The sequence below is a fragment of the Astatotilapia calliptera genome, chromosome 22 (assembly GCF_964374335.1).
Source record: "Astatotilapia calliptera chromosome 22, fAstCal68.1, whole genome shotgun sequence".
NCBI lineage: Eukaryota > Metazoa > Chordata > Actinopteri > Cichliformes > Cichlidae > Astatotilapia > Astatotilapia calliptera.
Genome location: NC_137442.1, coordinates 13155823 through 13183052, shown reverse-complemented (window position 1 = coordinate 13183052; position 27230 = coordinate 13155823). Strand labels below are relative to the sequence as shown.

General features: G+C 43.8%; 1 protein-coding gene across 2 annotated transcripts; it reads right to left on the bottom strand.

Annotated features, from left to right (window-relative positions):
- Positions 1–482: 482 nt before the first annotated feature.
- On the bottom strand, positions 483–23357 carry LOC113014728 (adhesion G protein-coupled receptor B1-like). Of its 2 annotated transcripts, XM_026156440.2 has the most exons (32): positions 22869–23357; positions 18670–19565; positions 17750–17899; positions 17556–17654; positions 17256–17417; positions 16682–16846; positions 15380–15544; positions 15078–15242; positions 14869–14970; positions 14645–14751; positions 14347–14541; positions 14189–14257; positions 13121–13229; positions 12451–12594; positions 12265–12334; positions 11961–12063; positions 11489–11532; positions 9545–9671; positions 6151–6254; positions 5914–6016; positions 5652–5802; positions 5458–5527; positions 5273–5339; positions 5079–5164; positions 4755–4926; positions 4525–4620; positions 4372–4411; positions 3583–4199; positions 3447–3482; positions 3238–3342; positions 2941–2991; positions 483–2705 (listed from the first exon to the last, which is right to left on the bottom strand). In XM_026156440.2, exons 2-32 carry the CDS (start codon positions 19370–19372, stop codon positions 2508–2510), a joined length of 4575 nt encoding a protein of 1524 aa, XP_026012225.1. In that variant the 5' UTR covers positions 19373–19565; positions 22869–23357; the 3' UTR covers positions 483–2507. The 2 variants fall into 2 exon arrangements, with proteins under 2 accessions (XP_026012225.1, XP_026012226.1); XM_026156441.2 differs by lacking the exon at positions 2941–2991.
- Between the last annotated feature and the right edge of the window lie 3873 nt (positions 23358–27230).

The window sequence follows — 27230 nt, the reverse complement described above, 5'->3', positions numbered from 1 at the left end:
TGTTTTCTCATTACTCAACTTCAAAAATATTTTTTTCCTGGTAATAATTTGCCTTCCTGCAAAGCATGAAAATAGAACAGAGGAAAATTGCACTTCTATCATCTTAAGAGATTGCTGTTTTATGTTTCTGCAAATCACATCTCAAGTGAGAGAAAGAGTGAAATGTTTGCCAGAGGCTTTAATGTGGCAGGAGTTCAAAATTTACTTGTCTGTATTCCATCTTTCTTTGTAGTATTGCAGCATTTTTCCTTTCTTAGTTACAATTTCTCACTTTTGAACTTCTATTTTTAGCTTCCCTTGCGTTTCGTTCTGGGTTTTAGGAACTGCTACGTGACAGCAGGCACACGAGACTCTGTAGAAGTTGTTGCGAATGTGAATATTAAGAGGATAAAACTGTATTTTAACATCACACTGTTGTTACCCGTAAAAATGAAAAAACAAAAAACAAAAAAAAACTAAATTAAAGGCCACATTCTTTCACGTATTGTAATATAAGATATTTTTTATTAGAAATAAGTCACATTCATTTTGTGCTGTGAAAACTGTACATTTACAGGAGGTAAAACAGAACATTAAAAACATCGTGACGAGAAAGTACAATCGGGTTTTCGATACAAGTAACTCGAGGTATGAATTGGGCTTTGGGTGGGGCAGAAAATTTTGACGGGGCAGGGGAATTGACTGGTAGTACATACTGTTGAGTTACCAACACTGTTACAGAAGACATGAGGTTCAATTACCCACCGCTACACAGCTGAGAGTAATAACAAACATCCTGGAACACAGTTATGTGATATTCATAGGCTATCATTCATTCTATATAATGCTCATTTTTTCTCAGTACTATCATCTACCTGTCACAGAGAGCTCCAAATATGGAGCCTTGTGCTAACAGATCTCTAGTGAATAAATTCTTTGAATTACTAATACAGATTTGTTATACAGTATTCTCATAAAGCATCTATATGCTCAGTAAATATGAGGAAGATGGTATAAAAATTTTGAAACATTAGTAAAAAAAAAAATCTCGGCCTATTATATATAAATTATATTATCAGTCTTGCTTGAGCATCAAGCGCCCATCATATTGCACTATATCACACTGATGGCTGAAAACACAAATGTGTTGAAGTTTTGAGGACCTGACGCTGAACTTGGAAGTCATTTCAGAGCCAGGAGCCTCCTGTTCTGTCCAAAAGTCCTGCAAGGCTGAGAAACAAAAGGGCGATGATGAAAGGCCTTTCTGAACCCTTGAATCCACATGTTCAACATGGAAGAGCCTGCATCTTGTGCTAGCTGTGAGGGGAGGGTGGTGTCCCCAGCCACCTCCTCACATCTCTATCCAGCATTTTCCAGAGTGCACTGCTCTTCCCGCTTGAGAGTCTGTGTTCTTTCTGGTGCTGGTGTTTTGGTATCGAAGCAGAATACTGGAGGAAACCAGCAAATGGTAACTAACCACCACCTCCATCACCACTCAGCATTGTTTGTCCCGATGCAGTCGATATGGGCTCCGAACACATTATGGGTGCATTGAATCCTTCTTTTCTTCTTTTTTTTTTTGAATAATGTCATAGGTCACAGTACAGCAATAAATCTTGTGCCTGACACTTCATGAGGAAGGAATAAAAATCAAAATATGCTATTAACTCAATAATGAGAGAAACAATGCTAATCATAACACCAGCAATAATAATTGGAATTATAATAGCCATGGTGATAACAAGAGTGAGAAACTCTATCAGCGTGATTAAGCTCTCCAATAGAGGAGTGTGTTTTGTTCTCAGCACAGAGTCATTTTCAGCTCTGGAGTTGCAGTTCCAGATGTAAAGCAGTACAAACAAACACACAAGCTGAATAAATAAAAGAAAAAGATTAATAAAAACAATAAAGTAACCCACTTCACAAAAGCAAAATGTATGCGCCCATCAGAGTATTGGAGCATGAAACTGGTCCCATATGCTCTCTTTGCCTTGTCCTGTTTTTTGGAAGGTTTTTTTTTGGCTGGAAGAAAATCAGCCAGGAGTTCCGGCTGTTACTCCCAAGAAGCAGGGAGAACGCGCCGTTTCAAAATGATTCACTTTTTCTCCAAAGTTGAGAAGGAAAAAGAAGCACAGACATGTCAACCACACCTCTGAAACCCAGGCTGTGGCGCTCAAGAAACTCCCAGTGAAGCATTAATGGAACCACAGACAGTCCTGGTCCGTGGACTCCACTGATCACTCCACTACCCCTATGACCTTTACAGCACTCTAATAAGAGATGCTGATAAGTCCACTCTGAAGCTACAATTAACATCTCCTTCACCATCACTTCCACTCCACCATCCCTCCTTCTCTTCCTTCTTTCCTGCTCTGGCTGAGGGTTTGAAGACATTGATTCTGGGACCTACTTTCTCACTTCCTCTCTTTCTTGGCTTCCCCTACACTATCCATGCAGGATCCCATTCCCAAACCAAAAAAGGTGATCGAGGTGAAATTAGGCGGCTTCGCTAGCCCCCTTCCTCCCCCTCAGACCTCTGTCTGCAGGTCAATGATGTCCTGCCCCACCAGAGGGATGGTGGTGCTTGTTTTCTCCCACTCCACAGAGTGCAGCTCCAGAGGCGAGGCAGCTAAGGGCTCCAGGTCTTTGCGCACCCATGCAGGGGGTGATGCCGGTATTCCCCGGACTCCCTCCCATGGCCTCTCCAGAGGACCTTGCTGCTTGTCCTGTAGGAGGACAAAAGAGAGGTCACTTTAGTGTTGCTGTCACTCGTTAGCTCCGGGCAATTCCTGATCTAATTGAAATGAAATGGGCTTCATCAGAGGTGATTTTCTGATAATGAAAGTCATTTTTGTCATTTGGCGAAAATGACTCCTCTTTGAGGCATGTGGACACTATGATAGTGTGTCTTGACTATAGGTTGTAAATTTTGAGAGTGTGAGGTTGTATATAAACACTCACGCTGTGGTTCGTTTTGTCACTTCCTCCTGAAGACACACTCCATCTCACAGACTGTAAGAAGGAAGGAAGAAAATACATCCTTATTCAAATGACCTCAAGGCACTTACAACCATAGCACAATACACTATGTTGTACATTGTTTTAATTCCACAAAGGTCATTTTCACACCACGTAAATTTTTTTTTTTTTTTTTAGCAATAACATTGCCTCTGCATTTCCCATTTATCTGTGTTTTTCAATTCCTGAAACATAATGTGCATGGAGATGAGCTACAACAATGACATCATGATTTCTTACCTTGCTGTCAGAAGCAGGAGACTCTCTGTCTTTCTCAGCATGGTGCAGCTTCCTATTAAGGTCCTGGAACATGTTCTGGTGGCGTTTCTTGGTATGCATTATTTTCTAGAGTACATGTAAAAAAATGAAATTAGTATATTGTTGCATTGCATTTATTATACGAGTCATTTTCCTAATGTTTTCAGAGACAATATCCAAATGATATTTACCTCAAAGTCCAACTCAGCATAACGAGATTTCTGTCTCTGTGAGAAAACGAGCGAGAGGAAGAAGGTCAGTTTGGTTTTAGAAACTTATTAGAAAACTGCAAAAGGAGACTAAAGCAACTATTCCATCTTCTCTTACCTCTAAGGAGCTCATGGAAAGGGTGGAGATGGTCTCACTCTTGGACATCATTGAGTTCATGGACTCGAAGGTGTTCTCCAGGCTGCTGTGGGTGATGTGAGACTCACTGGACATGTTGTGGATGTTCTGGATGGGGGAGTCTCTCTCTGAATATGACACGCTGACTTGATCAGGGGGGATCGACTTCATTCCAAAGGCAGCCTGAGGCTCCGCAAAGGGCCCGCCGAGGTGCATGAGTCTGGCTTGCGGCAGCTGCTCCACGCTGATGTTGTACTTTGTTGTGTCATCTTTGGGCTTAGCCCTCAGGGTGGAGGTAGTGTTGGGCATGAGGACGTAACCGCTGCCATCAGAGACACCACCCTCTGCCTGAGCGAGATCGGCGTCCAGCTGCTGGAAGAGCTCTCCCTCGCAGACATACACAGGTTTTCCGCAGGATGGGTCGACTCCTCCTGCCAGGCGGCTTTTCTCTCTCTTCAGGGTAAGGGTGTGGCTGGAGTACTCAGGAACCGCCTGCATGTGACCTTTACTGGGGTTGGATGGCAGGGTGTGGTAGCTTGAGCCCATGGGAAGGGGCATCTGAGGAGGAGGCATCTTCTCTTCGGAGGAGCTCTTCATTCCTTTTAAGCAGAATTGCAAGAGCGAGAGTTAAAAATAATGGACGTCTAAGGAATTTGGTCCAATAAAAATGGTCTCTTTTTTTTGCAAGTGCAAGGCTCACTTATATTGAAATGCAAATGGAAAAATGGTTAAGGGTAAGAAAGGAAAAAGCTGATGTAAAAAGGGGCTCACCTTGTCTGCTTGAATCTCCATCCTTTTCACTATCAGACGGCTGATAAAAGAACAAAAACATTCTATCAGTGTTTAATGTATGCATATATTCATTTAAGGGTAAATTCAAGAGGCACTCAAGACATTAAAAAGGCAATAAGCCAAGAAATTTACCATATGCTGGGTGTGGCCATTGTGCAGGGAACTGCCAGAGTCTCCATTTCCATCATCCTTGCGGTCGACTACTCTGCACTTTACAGCCTCTTGAACCTAATGCATGGAAGGGGGGAAAATATTGAGAACATTGTCTATGTTCTATGTTAGGTAACCTGATCAAAAAACAACCAAATCAAACCAATTCCCTTTTATCTTTTTTACCTTGTCTTATTGATTTGTTTTCTTACCTCTCTGCGCAGAATGCAGTGCACCATGACAATGATGAACCCCTCCAGTGAGTCGAAGACGGCAAAGAGGATCTGAAAGAGGGCTGAGCGGCGGTCTGTGATGGCCAAGACGGCAGACATCCAGGTGAGGGCCAAGAGAGGCAGAACCACGCAGGAGCTCCACAGTGATGCCCTGCAGCAGGAGAGAACAGCAGATTAGTAACAACTTCAGTTGTTTGATTGTGCGGCGTGATATCAAAGCACATCATCAATGAACCTGTAATGGCACTGATAAGGACGATAAGCACAATACTCGAGTGTGTTGAGAAGATCAATAAGACCTACCCGGCTCTCTCTTTCAGTTTCACGTCGGTGATGCCGTCCTTGGATACCAGCTTGTTGAAGACCAGAATACCAATGAACATATTCACCTGTGTGCAGGAAAAAAATACATGGATGAAACAGTGTGATCATGGGTGATGCATTTACAAACAGCTATGTATTGTGATGGATTGGGATGTCAAAGTCAGAATACAAACCAGAACGACAGCTGCAGCAGGGCCTACAAATGCGTAGAGGAGTCCACCCTCAAGAGAGAGCCAGCAGCTAGAAATGAAAAGGAAGAATGTTAATTCTTTAGCTAAGACAAGAGTTTTCTCTCCCCTCAAAAGAAATTCTAGAGTAAAGAGAAGTGACAAAAACAGAAGGCTTAGAGTAGACTTACTAGTTGACAGTGCCGTATCCCTTAGCTTTTGTAAAACCCACAGACACAGCCACCACCAGTGCAGGAAGGCCTGCAAGACAGAAAAGGGGGAGAAAAGTTAGATCATCAAAGATAAAAAGCTATGGAGAAAACAAATGATGCAACACAGATTTAAAAAAAAAAAAAGAGAGCGACACGAGCGTGAAGACGCTTACCCCAGCCTAAGCACAAGAAGCGCTTGCGGATGATGCGGTTGCGCAGACGACCAGTGACAGCCATATAGGACTGCCAAGCTTCGGTCAGCACCCAGCAGAAAGAAGAGAGGAAGAAGAAATGCAGAAATGCAGCGATGAGAGTGCACACCACCTGTGGGAGCCCGGAAGGAAGGGAGAGATAGAAAGATGAGAAATCTGTGTCAATCCCCTAAGCAGTAAATTTGAAAAAGAGAGGGTAGGATTGCTTAGAAAAGTGCCTTACCTTGTTGCGAGCCTGAGTTTGTCCAACAAGAATGAGGGCATTGGAGCATATAATGGAAAGGCAGAAGTTGATAAGGATAACGGAGCGCTCTGAGCGGATGTACCTAGAGTTTGGGAAAGGTGGAAGGAAAAAAGAGTGAGTTTGGCAATGCGCGGGCAGAAGGAAGGGAAAAACACAGAACACGGCATAAAATATTAGAGGCTAGCATGGCTGATCGTTGCTCGGAGGGATACTTACTTCCACACGGAGACGTAGATGATGATGAGGAGCAGCAGGGTGAGAGAGGAGACCCCACAGCCAACGATGAGAGTCACGGACGGGAGCAGTGCCTTGTCCATGTTCTACAGAGAGGAGACAAGACCACGCATGCCTCTTAGAGCTGATTATGAACACACATGCACATTTATGCAGAGAAGAAACCAGCAATAAAAGCCACACACACAGACATACACACTCAGGATACTAAGCTTCTGGGTATGCGCTATCTGGAATAGCAGACAGCTCCCCACAGGCAAACAGTTGAATGGCACAATCAGGCCACGGCTGAGGCAAGGTGACATGTCAGAAAGATGGAGCAGCAAGCTAGACAAATGGTCAGGGTCACTGCATTTCTCCACTGAGCATTTGAGTCAGCAAATGAGGTGAAAATAATACACAGATATCTCTCTCCATTAGGCAAGAACGGGGTTGCTCAAATCCCAGGGCAGTTCAGGTAGGGTTGCCGTAATCAGTCATTAGTCTGAGCTGCTACAGCGACAGTCTAATCACTGACAGACATCCTGCGCTCGTCTTTTCTCTCCCCTGTTAGCTGTGCCTCCGAATTTTGGTTCATAATTGTGCCAACCAGCAGCTCCTCATCCATCCCTGGAGGGGTGAACAGGTGGACCATTATCACCTGTGCATTAATCTGCCACCACCTGCCCTTCTGATCTCTGACAGCAGCTTGGTGCCTGCCACTGCCAGCGGCGGTGACCATCCCATGTTTCAAACAGCCCTGTCACCGAACCTCTGGTGGGGGAAACAGAGGAGGGATTGTTTTTTGTCTTTCGTCCCTGCTGCTCAATCACCTAGAGGGCCAATAGGTCACCGCTGTGCACACAAATCTCATCTCCTTGAGACTTCAAAACACCCTTGCTGCTTGGCTAACGCACCTGCAAAGCCCCCACAAGATAATTGTGCAGTTTCGCACAATTTGTGTGCCCGGAATCTCTGTCTAACACCTACCCTCGTGGCTTTAATAAGGGTTTAAGTTAATCTAACACCTCTGATCAAGTTGTCATCACCACAGAGCGTGTGATTACTGGTAAAAAAAATCTGTCTTTGACAAATGCTGTGATTGTATTTTTAATAATGTGTTGACAGGGAAAAGACGGATAACAGCTGCAAAGGGAGAGTGAGAAAACTGTCCTGAAATGAAATGAATCTGCAGGTATCAAATTAGCCCTGATAGAGGAGAGGGAGATAGAGTCTGCTTTGGCCTTCATTTGATTTATGATGGTGATAAATTCTTGTATTGCAGGGCACATGAGAAGCACAGCTTCTAATACGTTTACCACTGTGCCCCCAAATTTAAATGGTACAATACAGAGCCTTGAGGGATTGTTCCTCTTCATCTCAGTATTTGCTCCACATAGGGTTTTCCCCCCCCCTGATATTAAAGCACTACCATGAAGTCCAGCCTGTGGCAGCCAAAGACTAATTTAGTGTGGCAAATTTGTTTCAAAATCTATCCAGCTACATCAGAAGGGGCCCAAAACAGATGGCAGATAGAAGTGCATTGTATTTTTTCCCCAGACTTTACTAAATCAGGCAAAGAGAACAAAAGGGTTAATACAGTTTGTCCTGACCCCTTTCTTTCTCATTCTCTATATCTGGGTTGAATCTTTACCATGGGCCACTGACTAGAATTTAGAAAGCCAGCTTGACCTACATATGAGGCATGTCTTCTGCCTGCCCTTCACCAAATCGCATCAGCTACTTGTGAAGAAATCTAAATGTGGAACATCTTAGCTCGTGCACATTTTTAAGGTGTTCCTTACTAGCACTAAGTAGTGGTCGAGGGAATCGGCTGTTCAAGCTGTGGGCTGTTCCCACAGGACCATGGTGTTTCAAACACCTGCCTCAGAACTCGTGAAACGATACCATCGAATGAGAGCTAACATACTGCAGTGTCTGGCTGTTTTTCCGCTACTCTCTATTTCAGCCTTGTGCATTTCGCTTGTGTTGTTTATACAGTTTGCAGGAAGATGTTATTGAAAATGTCCACAGCACACATCAAAGGATGGATTGGGGGGGGGGGGGGGGGGGGGGGGTGCATCAGTGCATGACCAGACGTCTGTCTCTCATTGGTCGCCTCTCTGGCATTTCAGACTTGGTGTTGTGGCCATAGAAGAAGGAGGAGGAGGAGGGGAATGGATGTAATCGAGAATTCAGAGATATTGGCAGACGAAATGATTGGCGCAGCTGCATTTTTAGTGGTGCGGGGGAATGAGGGGAGGGCCGTGTGTGTGTGTGCGTTTGTGTGTGTGTAGCCTGTAACAAATATTGGAGGGACTATTTAGACTGGCAACAACAAAGCAAATCAAATCTAGGATGTAAACAACAGGTTGGGGAGGAAAAAATGACAATCCTCAGTGGGGATTGAGCAGCAGAAAAACACTGCATACCAAATTCACTGGTTGTTTGTCTTACTCCTGCCTGCACACTTAAGGAAATAAGAAAAATTTGCGTATTTAAACTATACATTTCCTCAGACTAATGGACATCTGTTGATTGTTTATCAGATCGGAGATGGACAGACCATTTCCTCTGTCCTGAGGGGTATAGCAGAGAGGAGGAGGAGGAGGGGATGTGACTGTGTGTTCCCCCCTTCAGCATCTCAGTTATCAAAAATCACACAGGCCGAGTTTGCGCTGCAGAAGCCGTTACCAAGGCAACTGGAGAGGAAGATGCTCTAGAGGCAACACAGTCTAAAGGGGGAAAATTACACATTGTCTTTGCGCATGAAATAAAGCGATGCACAAGGGCACATTTTGGTAATCAGCGCATCGGGCATGCAAGCTGCACTAACTCCGTATAGTTTGGACAAACGTGCATTATTCATAACCATAATCGGACAATAAATGCAGTCCGACGGGCAGAAAATTATTTTATGGTGTTGAATTAATCATTCGCAGGCGATCTTTCTTCTAATACAAGCAGCTAGGCATTAACGTATTTCATACTACAGATAAAACATATATCTTTTCTATTTTTTTAATATAATTTATGTAGCTGCAGCAAACAAATCATCATCAAATTAACAAGCACGAGCAAAATAAAAATGTGCACGCCCGAAACGCAACTCGCAAGGTTTTGAATTCAAAATCTAAACGCAATCCGCGCACATCAACATGTTGCTCGGTTATCCCCCGCTAAATATACATAACCCAGAAAAAGCTGCATTTCTCCGATCAGCGGCACCTGTACGGAGACAAAGGAGCGCTGGCAGGCAGCGCTACAGCAAAGCGCTCGAAAAACAAGCACTGTACGTTCACACTGCACCGCATTCACGCGCACACTGCACTAAACACTTAACATGTACATCGGAGGGAATAAAGAAGCTTATTTTATGATCAGATGGATAACTTACCGAGTCGAAGTTGACGTGCGATAAAATGGCGAAGGTGGAGAGGCTGTCACACACGCATTTGGTTCTGAATGAATGAACGGGCACCGCTCTGCAGCTCCGAGCAGACCAAGACCCAAGCAGAGAGGAACTGCACAGAGAAGGAGAGGGAAGGCAACAACGGGTTAGGAGAGGAGAGATCAGAGAAATCTCTCGTGTGAATGTCTCTTGATGGATTACTATTATGGTTTTTGTTATATAAGTGGTGGGAAAATATGTATATATAAAACATATCTATGCATTCAAATACCGTTTATGTGAATAAATAATTTTTTCTATAACATACTACGACTGAACTGTTTTATTTTAGAACTTATTTGCAGGTTATTTTCTTTTTGATGGGTCCATCTGTGACATAATTAGTGATAAAAGACCTTCATAAAAGTCTTAATCTCCAACAGTTCTTGCTACATACTATCTTTCTTCAGCAGACATGAGATAAAAGGCAAACAGATGTCCAACTTATGGAGGATAAGAAGACAAAGGACAAGATGTTCCCTCTTTAGAAATAGAAGGACAGGAATATGGAGGCGATGTGAATTGTGATCCTTTCTCAATTTTGAGGAAACCTACACCTCAGCAGCACATGTCAGATGCCAGAGAGCACAGGGGACTTTAAGGCAATGTCCAGCACCCTCAGGCTCTGACTGGGTGGTAAACAGAGAAGGGTATTATAGCCAGCAGGTCCAGTCTGGTATAGATTGCCATGGGAGGACAGCTGCAGGGTAAAACTATTATGACTGTCTACATCTAAGTAGGCTGGGCTGCACTTTTTAATGTGCACTCTGTTTGAGCTGTGATAGGCTAAAGGTTGCATGTTGAATTGTGATGAAAGGCAGGTCTTAAAAAGCATGTGTGACCCCATTAATGTCACAGAAAAAGACCATGTCCTGCGATGAGAGCACTCTCAGACATATGCAGCTCTGTAAGCAAACAGCGACCCCCCCCCAACTCTGCCATCATCCCGAGCTCCATCTTCTGCCATTTCCACCGTCTCTATCCTGCCATTAATCACATCCGCTGTCAAAAAAGAATCTAATTTGACTACAGGCACATGCCTTCTCTCTGAAAGTATACGAGTTAATTACATTTTCTCAGACTCTGGTTATTATGTGAGGTGCAGGTGTATTTTCTTATCAGTCTTTCTGAAGTATACAAGTCTATCTATATGCAAATTGTCCACCTGTGTATTGCTCAAGAGTGGCATAGTGGGTCTGGAGGCTGACTGATCCAGGGCAAGTCATTCAAATGGATGTAAGCATCTTTAAAAAACTAAACTTCCAAATGCCACAGACATTAACCTCAGCGGTGGCGGATGAGCATAACTGAGAGGAAGGAGAGGGACAGTGTCCATCGTCTTTACGCTGACACTCTGCAGTTGACCTAAAGGTGCAGCAGTGAGCTCACTGTGATGCTAATAATGAGGTTAGAGGTGCCGCCTTTGTATTTCTCCCTCTTCGGGATGTGGTTAGTTTAAAGTGACGAAGGAGACTGTTAGATCAAAGTGAAGTGTCACTCAGTTGCAACCAGTGTGGCTCATTAGGGCTGTCATTTCTCGCATCTGTGTGCTTTGCAGTAAGTGTGTAAGACAGCTGATTGAGTCCTAAAGCTTCAGGCATGGGGCTCAAAAAAATGAACATGTTGTGGCATTCCTCTGTGTTGCTGTCAAAGTGATTGACATGAAAAATGGATGAGAAATTATTGCTCTCTCTGCGGTGAGAGTAAGATTAACAGTGGGTAGTGCCCGTGGAGTGGAGGGGGCTGAATAGCTATTGTAGGGACGTCAGCTCTACGTGAGGAGATAAACAGCAGCTAGCACCAGATCAGGTGACGAGACCATGCAGGACTTCATGTGAGTGATGGTTAGACGCACATATAAGAAGAAAAACAACTTTAGTCACCACTTACGTTTCGCTTTCGTCCCATGAGAGGCACGTCTCGTTTATGGTGCCCTGCAAGAAGAGGCAGATGGAGAAGAAAGTGTGAGGAATCGCTACAGAAAAGGGAAACGCGTGGGTTGGGACACCTTACTATAAATGTGTGAGATGCAACAGCTTGCTGCCAGCCACCTGCCCACATTTCTTACACTCTCTTGTAAAAGCATGCATGAAACTAAAAACAGCTCCTTATCAGCACAAGAGGCTAATCATTACGCATGATTTGTCATCATCATCATTCACCATCATCATCAGCAGCCGACCACTTGGCTGTGCTGTGATCTTCCATGAATTTCAACTGACACAAGTAAAGTAAAAGTCACAGTGTCACTGAAAATGTCAGTAAAATGTCAGGCCTTGTGCGCTGTAGTGAGCAAACAGCCAGAGGGGGGTGATATTTATTCGTGAGGCTCCATTAGTTTGGAGAACCATTAGGGACTCACATTATGAAGGTGGGGGAATTCGATCTCAACGGGGGATGACAGCAGAGTTGGGTTGGGCTTGACGATTACCGTCACCACCTTAGAATTGAGGAGGGTAGTGTTGCTGTGGAGAAAGAGGACATTTCAATGAGACATTACAGCAGAACGAACGCGGGTATGGTCTGATGTAAGGCTTAGCAGTAAAAATGACTCATAAATGCAAGAAAATACAGGAGGATAAAGTCAAAGGGGCGCCATCTAGTGGCTACAAAATGCATTTCATGGAAGGCCAGTTTCATACACATAAGCAGAGAGATTGTATTACCTATGGAAGGACAGAATGGATGCAAGGTTTCTGTAGAGGACCATGCCAGTCACAATCGCATCGCTGCCATCTAGAAAAAAACAAGCAAAAAAAATAAATCATGTTCACAAGGCTGCATGTTGGCTGATCTCCCCCATAAAATAAATTATGTAAAAATGATATCGATACACGTTTGTTAATTCTCACCTGACTGCTCAACGGACAGAGCATCACGGGACACTGTGACCTTCTCCTCAGAGGTCCTGACCCAGTCAGACGTGTCTCTCCAGCCCTTCAAAGTGAAGGTGAAGTTGGAGCTTGTAGCCGGAGAGCGCTTGTGAATGCTCAGCACTGAGAGGAACAGAAATTTAGACATTATGGCTTTTTGTTAGTAAACAGCACTTAGAGGTCATCTATTTCAACTCTGTTTATTTTATACTGCAACAGCTGAAAAACTGTCTGAATGAACTGATGCAAACTGCGCCAAGGACACTGCAGTTTCGTGTGTAGTGCTAGCTGACCATAGTAGTCACTTCCCACTAAATTCTGTGAGAATGTCACCTTCACTGAGCCAAAACAGCCATGCAAATTGCAGAAAGTGATTCAGCGTGTGACGTTTGTATTTCACGCTGTAGTGCTAATTGAAAGTTTGATAAGTTTGTGCAAAAGGCACCACACGCATGTTATGCTAAAAATACTGCCGCAGCATTTTGGAGGTGGCATAGCTGATGAAGATGACAGCCTGCTGCCGTTTGTATGTTCAGATACACAGCGGCGAGATTAAGATTGATGGACTCTCCGGGTGGAGAAAGGACAAATCACTCTGAGCAGACATGAGAGGGATAGAGAGAGGCTGGCAGAGGAAATTGGGGCTCACCTAAATTCTCAGTGGTTTCATAAATTTCCTGAAAGCCACTCATTTGCATCCCAATCATGCTCACAAACTCTTCAACGAGGCGGAGGAATTCCTTAATAGTGGCACCCATCTGGTTAAGAAAAAGACAAAAGAGAGAAGGATAGGAGTCAATAACAGGTGAATTCAGTTGATTGAGTTTGATTGTATAAAAAGCGTGCAAATGGATTTAATTGTGTAGAAAGGCAAAGTCGCAGTTCCTTAATTACATGTTCATATCTAGTTTTCCTGTCCCTCTGACTGTTAGGGTTGTGATTATTCTTTCAGAGTGCTCTGCAGTGGACTGAAAAAGGAGGAGAAAAAATGTTTCTTGCTGCTATGCAACCTCGGAACTTCCTTAAGGCCATAAATGGGCAGGCTGTTGATTCATACTGAGGTTTTTTCGTCCACTCTCTCCTGCTCAGTGGAAGGGAGGGCTGCCCGACTTGCGTGTTTCTGACGCACAACTGCAGCGATGTGGGCGCAAGGTGTGTGCTTGCATGAGATGTACAGCTTGTGTCTCCCTACAACAGCCATCAGTATGTAGGATGGGATGGAGGCTCACAGATTGCCGAGTGGGAGTAGTGATTTTCCCTGATTCAGTTTCTCTCTCTCCCTTGCTGTCACCTTGACGTGCTTTTCTCTGTGTCGCAATGGCCTTAGTAATCCACCCTCCTGTTTTTCAGTTTGTACACAAACACGTGTTTGCAAGATGCGGTGGGAGTTTTCTTCTTTTTGAACTTTTCTATCTAAAAAGTCTTGTCTCTGTTTGGGAACTCAATTAGTAGGAGTTGTTTCATCACTCGCTTTAGCAGGAACACTGACAGAGCATCATGGAAGTGGGAGGGGGGAATATGTTCTTCCCGGTCTGTTGTAAGAACAACTTAAGAACATATTTAAACAAATTGAGAAATTCTAGATGTTAGAGCCATAATTCTAATTATTTTCTTGTACATAATCCCATCTGGAGAATGTCATGAAAATAGACTCTTTTTCTCCAGCTTGCTCGCATCTACTGTGAATCACTTGTGTATGAACCCCCTTATCACCTACCAGCTGTGCTTCATCCCATTTGTCACGATGTTCCTCCTTCAGTAAGTTGCTGATGGTTTGGACGTAGTTCTGCAGATCATTAAATAGAGGCAGAGGTGTAAGAAGGTGCCAACACCGGTGCTTTTTGAATTCCTTGCTAACAAATCTTAAGGCCTCACCTCTATATCGGAGTTGCTCAGTCTCAGCCTAGTTTCTTTGTAGAGTTCGGTGGTGTTCTTCAAGATCTCCATGATGGCCAAGATGTCGCCGCTGTAACTTGCCCCTTTATCAGAGGAGGTTCTCAGGCGTGAGATCACCTCAGCGACCCCATCCACGCTTCGCCCCATCTGTGCTTTGGCGTTGTAGTCCCTCGACTACAACAGAGAGTCAAGAGGTTAGTCTGAGCCTTTGCGCTCCCAAAAAACAGATGAGGCATTTAGGATTTTAATTAACTGGGGCATGTTTTTCAGGGCTTACCAGCATCTGAATGTTTTCATAGTTCTTGGAGACACACTTGATGTAAGTTGGGTTCTCCCAGGAGGCGAGGCCAATAGCATCAAGAGTGCAGCGGCGCAGAATCAGACCTGTTGTAAAGAGAAAGCAAAATCTTGTTTTTGGCATAGTGGGGGGTTATATAGTTTAAGCACCTAAGGGGCGGAAATAAAAACTACAAATCACATCAAACATCAGTGTTACTCTACCTGAGGCATTAGCAGGGCAGCCAGTGGCAGCCAGGTCTCCAGCGGGGGTTTGCTTCCACACGACATCTCCAGTGATTTGCTCGGGGCAGATCTCATGGGGTTCTGACAGGTAAATGAATCAAGTGAGATAAGATAGGAAATCTATTTTCTTTGTATTTGGGCTGCGCTGTACTGAGACTATGTTTATTTATTGTATCAAGACCACTAACCAGGGCATCTCTTGTCATTGCAGCGCTTATGCTCTCTAGAATCACCAGGGCAAGGTTCTCCTCCAAAGAAAGGCCCTTCACAGACCCTCTGCCTCTGCTGGTTGCCTCCACCACAAGTCTTGCTGCAGCTGCCCCATGAGCTCCATTCATGCCAGCGTCCATCAACTACACACAAAATATTTTACAGCATTAACTCTGTACTGTGAAATGCCTGATTCATTTCTTTTTTTTCTTTAAGTGAATTAGATATATAGATATAAACATATATAAATATATATATGTGTATATATACATATATTTACCAGGGCACTCTTTCAGGAAGCAGTCGGCTGTCTCTTTAAAGCTGCCGTGGCACTCTGAACCCCCGTAAGATGGCCCGTTGCACTCCCTGGTTCTCTGCATGGTGCCATTGGAGCAGGTGGTAGAGCATGGAGTCCAGGCAGACCACTCATTCCAGAATCCGTCCACTAGAGGGAGGCAGAAGAGCACGTTCGCCGGAAAGTTATAACTTTGTGAAGACGTGACAGGCCCTCAGGCCAGAGGCATCATAGCACAGTCACCAGTACATTAACATTTCACATGAACTACTTTTTTGAGTTTAAACGAAACAGAAAGTTGGAGCTCAGTAATCTGCCCTTCAAGCATGACTGCATGTACCTTTCACCCTCTAAGATCCACTCTCCTTAAATAGAACACACGCAATTACACTGACCACGGAAGCCATCTTTCTTGTAATGTATTTTTAAATAAATTACTCAGAAATGCAACTAAGATTGAAGATTGACTGACAACAGAAACCAATTTTCACATCCTATTTTTATATTTAAGAGCATAATAACCCTGAAAAAAAAAAGAAGAAAGAATCAAAATTGTTATTAAATGCTGTCCTGAAATGATAAAATAGATGTAATATTCCTCGTGGTCTTTAGAAAATTTGGTCAAAATAAAGAATTAAATTACAGCAAATAGGCAGCTAAGGATGACTTAATTTCCTAAACATTTCAGTTTCAAATTGAATTTATAATCCTCTCAGTAAATGACTTTGCCAACTCTCTGTTTCAAACACTAGCAGTGATTTAGCTGTAGACGACAGAGACATCTGCTGATAGTAAAATGCAACTGCAATAAGATTTTATTCTGATTTAAAAAATAGAAGGAAAAACACAGACTAAACCAACTGTGAACAAAGTAGGGAAAAACTAACAAACTGCTGCTGTGACTTCAAAATGAGTTAAATCTTTTCAGTACATGTGTAGGTGGCTGAATGACCGTGAGCATATTATGAGTCACTGGCAGTTGTTATAAAGCTACTGACTAATGCCCACAGAGGATTTTATTCTGATGCGTCAGATGTAATATCAACCTGCCACTGCAGTCGCTGTTTGTGATGGTGGTGATGCCAATAAGTGGCTTAATTAGCTCCCGTCTATGAATCACTTCGCCAAGGGGGGTTAAATAGCATATCCAGGGTCAGTTGTCATAGATTTTTAAGGACAGTAGTAAAAGAACATGAGTCCAGTAGAACTTATTTGATGAGGATTACGTATGTCTTTTTTATACTTACACTTAAATAAGCACTTACAGTCTAAAGGTTCATGACTCACCTGGGCAAACAGCAATGTTGCAGAACTTGGTTTGCTTTGAGGGGCCACGGCAAGGCTCTCCGCCATTCTGGGGCTGCTTGCATGTGCGGGTACGATCACGATAGCCGCGGCCACAAGTGGATGAGCACAGGCTCCAGGGGGTCCACTCATCCCAAGCACCATCCACTGCACAAAGGTAACACAAGGGGGTATTTTGATGAAGGATATTATAGAACACAGGATGAAAATGTAAGCTTTAATGTCCTGGAACATTTTATAAACTCTCCACTAGGTGGGGCAGTCAGCTAGGTGGAAGATAGTGAAGTTTCCTTGATGATGACAGTCAGCCCTTTTTTTCAGGCTCTAAATCTCAGTTTGTGAGAGCTCAGAGATGTTTTTATAACTTGTCTGCATCTCGTCATCTACTTTACTTTTGTGATTGATGTTGCATAAAGGAACCTAATTAAGAGATAATGGCTTCTACTTGTATTATACACTTCAAAGACGTCAGGTGTCTCTCCAATTTTCTACAGCTCTCTCTGTTTTTTTTCTTTTCTCCTTCTGCAACATTAAAGAGGATCAACCAGGGACTCACCAGGGCAGACAACTGTGTTATTACATGGCCGGTTCTCGCGCAGGGGTCCGGTGCACTGGGTGGTGAATGAGGAAGTAGCACAGACACGGCTTCGGCCCTGCCAGCCCTCCCCGCAGGTAACTGAGCATGCACTCCAGGGGGTCCACTCATCTGTAGTAGCATCTATGAACATGATATAATAGAGGGTCATCACAGCCCCTTAACACTCAGAAATGTTAGGATGATAATTAGATGCCCTGAGTAACACCTTTGGCTTGGATCACAGTGTGCAAAAGTGTTAACAAGTGCTTGCTATCTCACCTGTTTGAGTGGCAACAACTCCATGGTTAGAATCATCAGCATTGTCCCTTCTCAACCCAATTATGGCCCGCAGACCCTGGCTCTTGTTGCGCTCCTTGCCTGAAAGAGTTTGAAAATTACGCCATTACACTACTTAATCTGCATCATCTGCACCATCGTTCTCAGTTGCATGACTAAATTAGAGCTGGGCTTACCAATGCATGCCTGAGAGTTGCAAGCCCGCCCTTCCTCCACTGTTCCCTCGCACGCGGTATCATCAGGCTGGCAGGCTCGGCTGCGCACCTGGACTCCGCCACCGCATTCCTGACTGCATACGGACCAGCGGCCCCAACCAGACCAGCCCTCTGCAGGAAGAGATAAGAGGGAGAGAGATATTGAGCAAAAGTTGGAAACTTAAACTGTTGTAATGTAGCTGATTTTCAATCACATTTCCAATAAAAGAACAGGAAGTGAGTAATATATGTTTTATGTAAAGACAATGAGCAAGGACGATTCTTTATAAGCAATACAAGTTCAATTTGAAATGATGAATGTTTGCTTTTAACCACATGGTGTGAACCACAGCAGAGCAGTGTGTGTGTGTTAGCCTGACTGGTGCGTTGCTATGACAACCTCAAGTGCGGCACTTCGATTTCTGGTGCCAGCTGGCTGCGAGTTCTTTGTGTTCTTCTCTGCCCCGGGCTAACAGACAAACATGCCCTCTATCTCCCCCTAAGACTAAGCCTCCTTGTCAAGCATCTAGATAAAATGAAGAGCTGACTGTGTGTGCAGTTCAGGAGGTCCTGCCACTTAGGTGTGAACATGCACTGGCGAATTTCTCTAACACCTTTGATTTACCCCTCATTACTCTGCGATGGTTAAGTACACAACCTCTGCCTATGGCCCCGCTCTGCAGACGAGGATCATTACCTTAGCTCCTCTTCAGACACACACGCTAACAGACGAGTTGTAGAAAGCATGCAGAGCTGTGGGGTCTTGCACAACATTATCTAACCACCCCAACAACAGTCTGACCTATTTGATTATTGCTAAGCAAATAATAAGCAAGCCAGAACATACTTGGGGAAAAAAGGGGGATTGAGCACAAATCAAAACACTCAAGTTACAAACTTACTGATAATCTCAGCATCACGTCCATTGTCTTTGGGAATGGGAAGGCATTTCTCAACATAGACACCGCCTCTGTAGCAGCTTCCTGGCTTCCTCTTTGGGACCTCCCAGCACTGGCAGGGGGTGTTCATGATGCCACAGGGGTAATCATGGGTGCTACTGGACAGGCACTTCTCCAGCCACTGGCACAGCATCTGGCAGGCAGGCATACTTGGGTTCCTCTTCCCCACGACCAGAAACTCAGCCTTGAACTCACTGACATCATTCTCACCGTTCACAATCTGCAGGCCGTTTTGTGGAGCAACCTTGCGCATCTGCAGGAACTGCTTGCTTGACTCCAGATAGGTGACAGTGGTTGTACCATCGCACAGCCTAACAACCTCATCGAAGCTCTCCATGCCCAGGTAGGTACGGGAGGTCTCAATGAAGGAGTCGAACTGGAAGGTCCGGATCTGGCGGGGCACGCAGGACTCGGTGGGCTTGGTGATTTTCATGTAGACGGTGTAACGGCGAGGATCAGGATTCTGCAGGGTCCAGGAGCATGGTGTGGAGTGCAGGGTGGTCGTGGAAGTGAAAACACCAAAGAAGCGGCTCTGTTCCAGGGTAGCACAGGTGGGAGAGGCAGGTCCAGAAGGAGTGCAGGAGGTCAAACCGAAGAAGAGCAGGACGAGGGCCACACAGGGGCCGGTAAGAGCTGACCACGCCATTGGGTCGGCTTAGATAGAGGATATTGTTGATATAGCTGTGATTTCTGGTTTAACCAGGTCGTTTCTTTGACTTCTTTGTTGCAAGTTACTGCACTCAGATCTCTTACTTATCTTCACAACCCCTCTCAAGAATTGTTGGATGCTTAAGTTTTAGCAATTCAGACAATGTGCCATGTCTGTATCAAAGAGGAAGCTGCAGAAAAACAGAGAAATGAAGAAGAGGAAAAAAATTGTCAGTATGCACTAACATCTAACTAATCAAAACAAAACACCACATATTAGTATGCATGAGAGGCGCTTTCTTCAAATACAATGCATTTCTTCCACTTCCATGATATGCATTTTAATTGGCCCTATTGTCAGACTAATATTTATGCATCAGGAATCTGCCTTTGATCTGTATCACAGCGTTTCGGGGTATGTTCAGTGATCTAAAATGCCCTGTTCTTTGGGACATAATTACTCAGGCAGTGCAATTACAGTCCTTCACAGCAAGCTGGTATCTCCAAGCTTTTGCTCTTTCCTCCCACACACTGAACTGTACTGCGAATCGTGTGCGTCAGTCTGACGTTCATACAAGCATTGCCACTGGCAACCACAGACGCCTATTAGTTCCATCATTTGTGCAATGCGCCCCTGCTATTGAATGCTAAACAAGTGAAATGGTTAGTCTGTGTGTGACTTCATATCCTGCTATGGCATTTATAAAATTGCTTTTGCATTACATACCATTGCAGTGAGTGAAATGATCTGTGCAGCTATGGTGACTAATGCTTGTCTTCTGTGCATAATTAGGGAAAAAGCATGCATTTTAGGCGAGGTGCATGCACATATCATACCTGTGAATCACTGAAACCCACTCTAGTGAACCATTTAATTCTGCTCTGCTGAAAAGCTATATGCATGCACATTAGACATCTGCTGCATTCTTTACTTTTCTTTATTTTGTCTTACTAATCCTGCAGGCATACTTTGTACAGAACTTGCTTTATCTTGTAGAGACTCCAACCTTTGCCACTATATGACTAATCCTGCCTGGAGAAGCAGTGCACAGTCACTACAAAGTCTGTGTAGTCGACTGGACTCACAGAAGAAATGGCCAAGATGCTCCCTGAGCTCAGACGGGAGGACAAAACACTGTTGCTCAGCAACACCTTTTAGGGTTATTCTTTTTCATGTTCAGCTATACTTGACTGATTGTTGTCAGTGCAGCTCACTGAAGCTATCATCCACTGCGACATTTAATACATAAGCTGTGATCAGGAATTGTAAGATATGTGTATGCAGGATACTAAACATGTTATTTCAGTAAAAGCCTGTATTGGCTACATGTTGCCATAGGGTTAATCATAAAGGTGGGGCAGCGACACAGCCACACAATTGATGCCTATAGTGGCAGTCACTTTGAGAGGCACCTGCACTTTTCAGGCAGAGAACTCATAATTACTTTCCTCACATCTCGTTTCACCTCTCTCCATCCATCCCTGCCTCTCGCTAACCCTCCCTCTCCTCTTTTTGAGCAGCGCAGCAAAGACCTCTGCTTTGTGTAGGTGGGTGTCTCCCACCCGCCTCCCAACAACCGGAAGCTCCATGAATGGGCATCGGATGAGACACAGAGTGAAAAGAAAGGTCCAGCTGTCTTTGAAAAAGTCTGTGTTGCTCTCTTTCAACACCCCCCCCCTCCCTGCTCACCCTCCCCATCCACCCAACACCCAGTCTTTCTGCCCCTTTCGTCTTGCTTTTTCCATTTGCTGTCGTCAACAAAATTTTTGCATAGCGGGCAGCCTAAAAAGCAGGCAGATTGTCGTTATGGAGACGGGGTTATTTTTTGCAGATCAGTGTGAAACACATAAAAAGTGCAAAATAACAATCCGCAGCATGCTGTCTGCTTTTGCTGGCATACACAGTTCCTCTATGGCACATACAGCAAGCTTTGCATTACTCGTGTCAGGTGCAAAGAAACAATTATACTTATTAATGCAAAAAGCAAAAAAGCATCCATTTGATGAAATGTTACATTTGCACAGGCTGTTAAGAAACACCTGCAGATGTTTAAGACATCTGCATGAGTCTTGGCCAGGTCTCTCTTGTAAAAGAGAGTTTTGATCTTAATGAGACTTTTACCTGAATAAATAAAGAACTATATTACTGTGTAAATCAGAAAGTTATGATAATTTCCATGGGTTGTAGTAAGCACTGAGTTCTGATTTGGTTAAGATGTGATAAAGAGGATAGTGTTGAAATTAGTCAGAATACTATCTCCCAGAAGAGATATTTAATATTAAAATCCATTAAGACAAACCAATTACTTTTAATCTGATGTAACACTTTGAAAGCAGATACATTTAGTTATCTAGATTTGTATCAACTGAAATGTGAAACTTAAGCTTTTCTGTCTGAATGCTGTTTGAGATGGAATCTGTCTCCTTCTTCACTGGTAGATTTGTGTGTATGTATGTTTGAGTGCAGTAGAGGAAGGATAACAAACAGATAATCAGTATTTCTCGACCTCTGTCTTTTCTTTGCAAGCTGCTCTCTTTTGCTGAACCGAACTCAAGAAAAGCAATTTCTGAAGCCATTACTGATTGTGCTTCATCCACAAATTGCTCGCTTTTTTGTTTGCTGCACCCATTGCAAGTAGTTGCACACGTGTGCAGGAAACTAGACCACTGGAGATGGCTTTGCTACAGTAAAAATATCAAACAGCGAAACTCAACCGATTGCTCACATGGACTCTAGGCACCTGGAGGCACAGTTTGCAGAGTGCATGTGTGTTAAATAAACTCAGTCTGTAGGCTTTTTTCAGGGATGCAGACATTTCTTTTTGCTGTGCAAAGTCTCTGTCTTAGTTATCGTTGAAATCCTGCTACATGGAGTAGTCAGACGATGTAAGCTGTTGAGGGCATCACTTAAAAAGCATCTGCAATAGTTAAATGTTCTGCTTTATACAGTTCAAAAGATTCTAACATCTTTCACAGCCACACCCAAATCTTCCATGTAGTCTAAAAGATACAGCTATACCAGAAACTTCTGTCAAACAACCTGTTGCCAAAATCAGAGCGGCATGACATGGTACTATCGCTACCCTTCCAGGATTGTTGAGCTAGAACTTTCTAACAGTTCAGAGCAGCTGTGCGGATCAGCTGTAGGGGCTGTTAAAGGAACAAACATGGGTTACACACAAGAGCTGAATAACTACAAAGAACAACAACAGAACGATTCGGCAGAAACGCTTTGCACGAACAGAGCAGATCAGATCACTGACAGGCGAGAGTTTCAGCACCACAGACAGCGACTTACAAGTGACAACAAACTCCGCTGCCGGAGGACAACACTCATACACAATCACTTTGTAACTTTCAGTGTTCAGTGTCTTAACAGCATGTTAAGTTATGAAACACAGAAAAAACAAGCCCGCACTCACATAAGGCACGTTTAAGAGATGAAGCAACGAAAGAACGAAAAAAAACAACCCCCACGTGTGCTCTTTTCTTACCTTGAAAACGTTTTCTTTGAAGTCTGGTCAGTGGCTCTCTAACCGATCGCCCAGGTATCTGGAATCTGGACACGGATAGCAGCTGCTGAGGATATCTCAAAGTCTGACCCGACTCAAAGTCTTGAGATCTGCGCTCTGGCCAAAACTTTCGCAGTGTTTGACGCCGCGAAAAGGATGCGCCAGGTCCAGCCCGACCCAGGAGGGTCGATCCCAAGTTTCAGTGCAGTCCAATCTCACAAGCAAAGAAATATAAAGCGACTCTAACCAAACTCCAAAGAGTTTACTACCAACTTTGTTTAGTTGCTATATCCAGAGAAACTGGTGTATAGCGGAGTGACAAATTGGTTGTATCGGAGCTCCAGCAGACAGTCCGCAGAACCAAACGCCGTGGTCTCGCTTGTCTTTTCGCTCTAAGCTCCAGGATAAATGTTGGTACTTCTACTCCCGGCTTCGGAGTCTTCTTGCTTGTGGTCTTTGCACTGCAAGTGGGTCCAGTCTGAGTGTAGCTTGTGGCCTGCTCTTGGTTGTATATATCCAACCCCGCCCCCCCTGCTTCAAGTTGGAGTTTGTGCGTGGATGGAGTACTGAAGTGAATGAGACAGCACCAAGACGGGGGGAGTGTGCGGGGGAGACGTGTTTGTGTGCGTGCGCGCGTGCGTGCCAAAGTGTGAGAGTGACTATGTCAGCGCACGGAGGAGGGAGGGAGCCTGAAGAGAGGGGAGGGATTTGTGCAGGGAGACAGAGACAAACGATTATGAACACCAAACTACGCAGATATCAACGCAGAGCCAAAGGTACCGGAAAGAGGATCAACGAAATAGGTGTGCAGCCACGGGGACGACATAAAGAGATGAATTGTCCTCACATAAACACGAACGCAACACAAGACTTTGTGTGCGCGATCGCTGGACATTGAAAGATACGTTTTTGAAAAACGTGGCTTTACAATAATAAATATTATATTAATTATATTATGACATTTAATATCATATAGCGAACATGATTATGTTTTTTAATGTCAGACACATTTGATTTGTGGCGGAAACTCATCGAGGGACGATCCCCTACTTTAGATAAGGGAAAAGTAAAAGTTGTTAAACGGTCATGTGGGGGTATTTTGCAAGCTCACACGTGCATCGAACATGATGTATGCAAACGGCGGTATCTCCTCGACCAATTAAAAGTCGAGGTGTGGTGCAGACGGTGTGGTAATGCAGGAGGAAATACGGGCGCGCACATTCTTTCCGTCTGTCTGTCTCGCTAAAACACACACACACACACACACACACACACACACACACACACACACACACACACACACACACACACACACACAGGACTAGGCGCCCCCCCCCTCGCATCCCTCCCTCTCTCTCTCAGTCTCGCTCTCTCTGGGGATGTGGGTGGATCTGGGTAGTTCTCGAAGTGTGAAAGGGATAACCTAATGTGGGTGTCTGCCTGTTGGTGTAATGTTGGCTTGATTCCTCTCCTAGCAGAACTACATGACAGAAAAAAAGAGATCGGAATAAATAAATGACTGCCCAAACAGCATGATTCAGGAAGTGTAAAGCAGAGGAGCTACAACAACTGATCATCAGTCATTGTCCTTTTTTGTATTTTTTAAATTCTGTCCCGCAGTTTCATCGCGGTTAGTGGGAGGGAGGAGTCATGCTGAGTTGTGTTGTGATGGCATGGGAATCTTCTTTAAGTGCGGAGTCACCACAGACTTACAAAGTAGTACATTTAAAGGGGTGTGTGTGTGGCGCATATTCAAGTCAGGAAGGGACCAACTTGACCCCGTAGTTTTGTGGTTAAGGTGACCTTCAGAGCTGAATGTGTTTTTTTGTATGAGTAATCTGGAAATATGGTCTGTTTTGCACATTTTCAGAATGCAATTAAAAAGCCAGACATGGCACCTCTATCAAGATGCAACTACATACTGGATTCCGAATGAGACTAAAAATGACTAGAGTGATCATAAACAGTGTAAAAAAAACGAAACCCCCCCCCCCCAGACAACACGTTTTTTTAAAATAACCTTTATAACTCTTCGCATAACTGGGACAAAGTTGGATTTTGTCACTGTTTGAATCACTTAAGCTTTATTTTTCCGTTTTTTTAATTTTTTGTGGAGAAAATTTTAAATTTTAAATAATCATTTGCAGATTATTCACCACTCACAAATACCTAACATTCTCTGTTTTCAGCTTTTATTATGAATAATTTTAATAACTGTTCCATGTAAGTAAACTAAATGTATGGATTTTAGAGCATAAAATAAAATTGAAGGCGTCTAACAACAATAAATAAAACCCGAGCTGACTTTAATTGGCTCGTAAACTACTTTTGCTCTTTGTGTAGTGTCACACATTTAATTGTAAGGGCTTTGAAACTCTACATTTGAAGGCAGCGTCTTTTCTTTTCACGGAAACTGTCTGAACTGTCTCTTTTGCGTGTGTAGGACGTCTTGCCAAATCCCTTCAGCGACTTACACTTAATGACATTTCACAGAGTTACGAGAACAGCTGTAGCAAAATTGTATTTGTTTTTTGGACTGAAGTCAGCACACAGGCTTGTGACGCTGGCGTTATGAGTAGGAACAACAGCGTTTGTATTTCTTTACACATGGGTGACACAAACTGTCACTGCAAAACAACATCCTGTGCATCATATTACGAGCCATGTTCGACATTTATAAAGCCACTTGTTACACAACACAAGTCGGGCTCCCTTTTACTGTACATTATCCATTATCATCATATCATACTGTCTACAGTAATGGCAGTTCTTTGAGTTCACTGTAACCCTGCCATTAACCTGCATTTAGTCATAAAGCTACATGTTGTCTGCGCTCCTGTTGCTGTGGATGCTGTATCCCATAGCAAGCATCCTCTATGCATACATTGTCCCATAACTTTTCACCCCTTCAGTAATACATTTATGTCACGTTTATTCGGATAGATTATACTTTCTTTTCTTCTGCTGTCTGAGCAGAGTGCTTTTGAGTGGAAATACCAAATATACGTCCAGCTGTGTGATCAAATGAGCCATTAGACGTCCCAGCATGTGAGAAGCTGGGGACAAGTTTGACCCATTGTTCAACAACTACCCTCCCTCATTAAGCTCGCCTACTGGGGATGGCAGACTTAAAGGGCCAGGAGAGTTTGTGAATTTTGATGATGAGTGGATGCTGGTTGTGACTAAAAAGGTAAACAGTGGTAGGAATTGTGATTGGAAGACTCCAGACAGTCTGGGCAAATAAATGTAGAGCATGTTTGTTCACTGTCTACTGCTTACCAGACCTTTCCTCACCTCCAGCTACTAAAGTAGAGCTGCTCAGAGGCCATAACAGCAACTGTGCAAATGAGTGCATGCCTGCAGCGAATGTGAGAGTAATTAACAAGCATGCACCATGGCTAATAAACAGCGATCTAGCTCAAAACAACTCAAAACCCAAACCGCTCCATTTAGTTATTTGAACCTGTGAATGCTTTCTGCTTTGCCGGTGCTCATTTGCGAGGGAGGCGTGGGCTGCTGCAGTCACAGTTATATAAACAAATGCCCATATATGCCATTGTAACAGAGAAAAAAAAGTTTTGAGGAAACACCAGTGCACCTTTCTACCTTTCGCCTCCGCATTCTGTTCCACATGAGCCAGGACAGCCCTCTTACTACACAAGTATTTCGGAGGCGAGAGGACCGCATGGGCCCAGAAAAAGCATCACGCCCAAACGGAGGCAAATCCCCACATGCAGGTGACTCACAGGATGTAGTTTTCTCAAGGAACCAGGTGATTTAAAAAAAAATTGGTGGTTTGATTGTACTTTAAGACCTAAAACAGGTACATTTACAACTCTTTCAAAGATCACAGCAGTGTTAGAAAGGTATTTATTTCTACCCAATTTCAGCCATTTCAGCTTTGCACCTGTGTTGACTAAGCCCAGCTTTAGTTACACCAAAATGACTGAGGTCATTTCTCATGCTCAGCTCCTGGTTTGCCTTCATGGACCAGCAGCTATGAAGGTGTCTGGACTCTAGATGGTGCTGTCTTTAGATGAAGCTGCAGCATGTTGTGCTGGCCTCCTGTTCATGTCGAAACCAGGAGAACACAGAGCTGGGCTTCTGCATTGGCAACGCTCAAATTATATAAACAAATACTAAAAAATTTGTAAATATGGAAATAAAGGAAAGATTTTGAAAACCGGTTACTACTTGAGATTCATGTACATTACATGCACTGCAAAAATTTGGATGAAACTGGAGAGACAGACATTAAAGAGGCTTTTTGTCCCTGTTACTCTTTGGCAGCTGAAGTCTCAGTGCTTACATTGATCGTTCAGTCTGAAATGTGCTCAGCTGCAG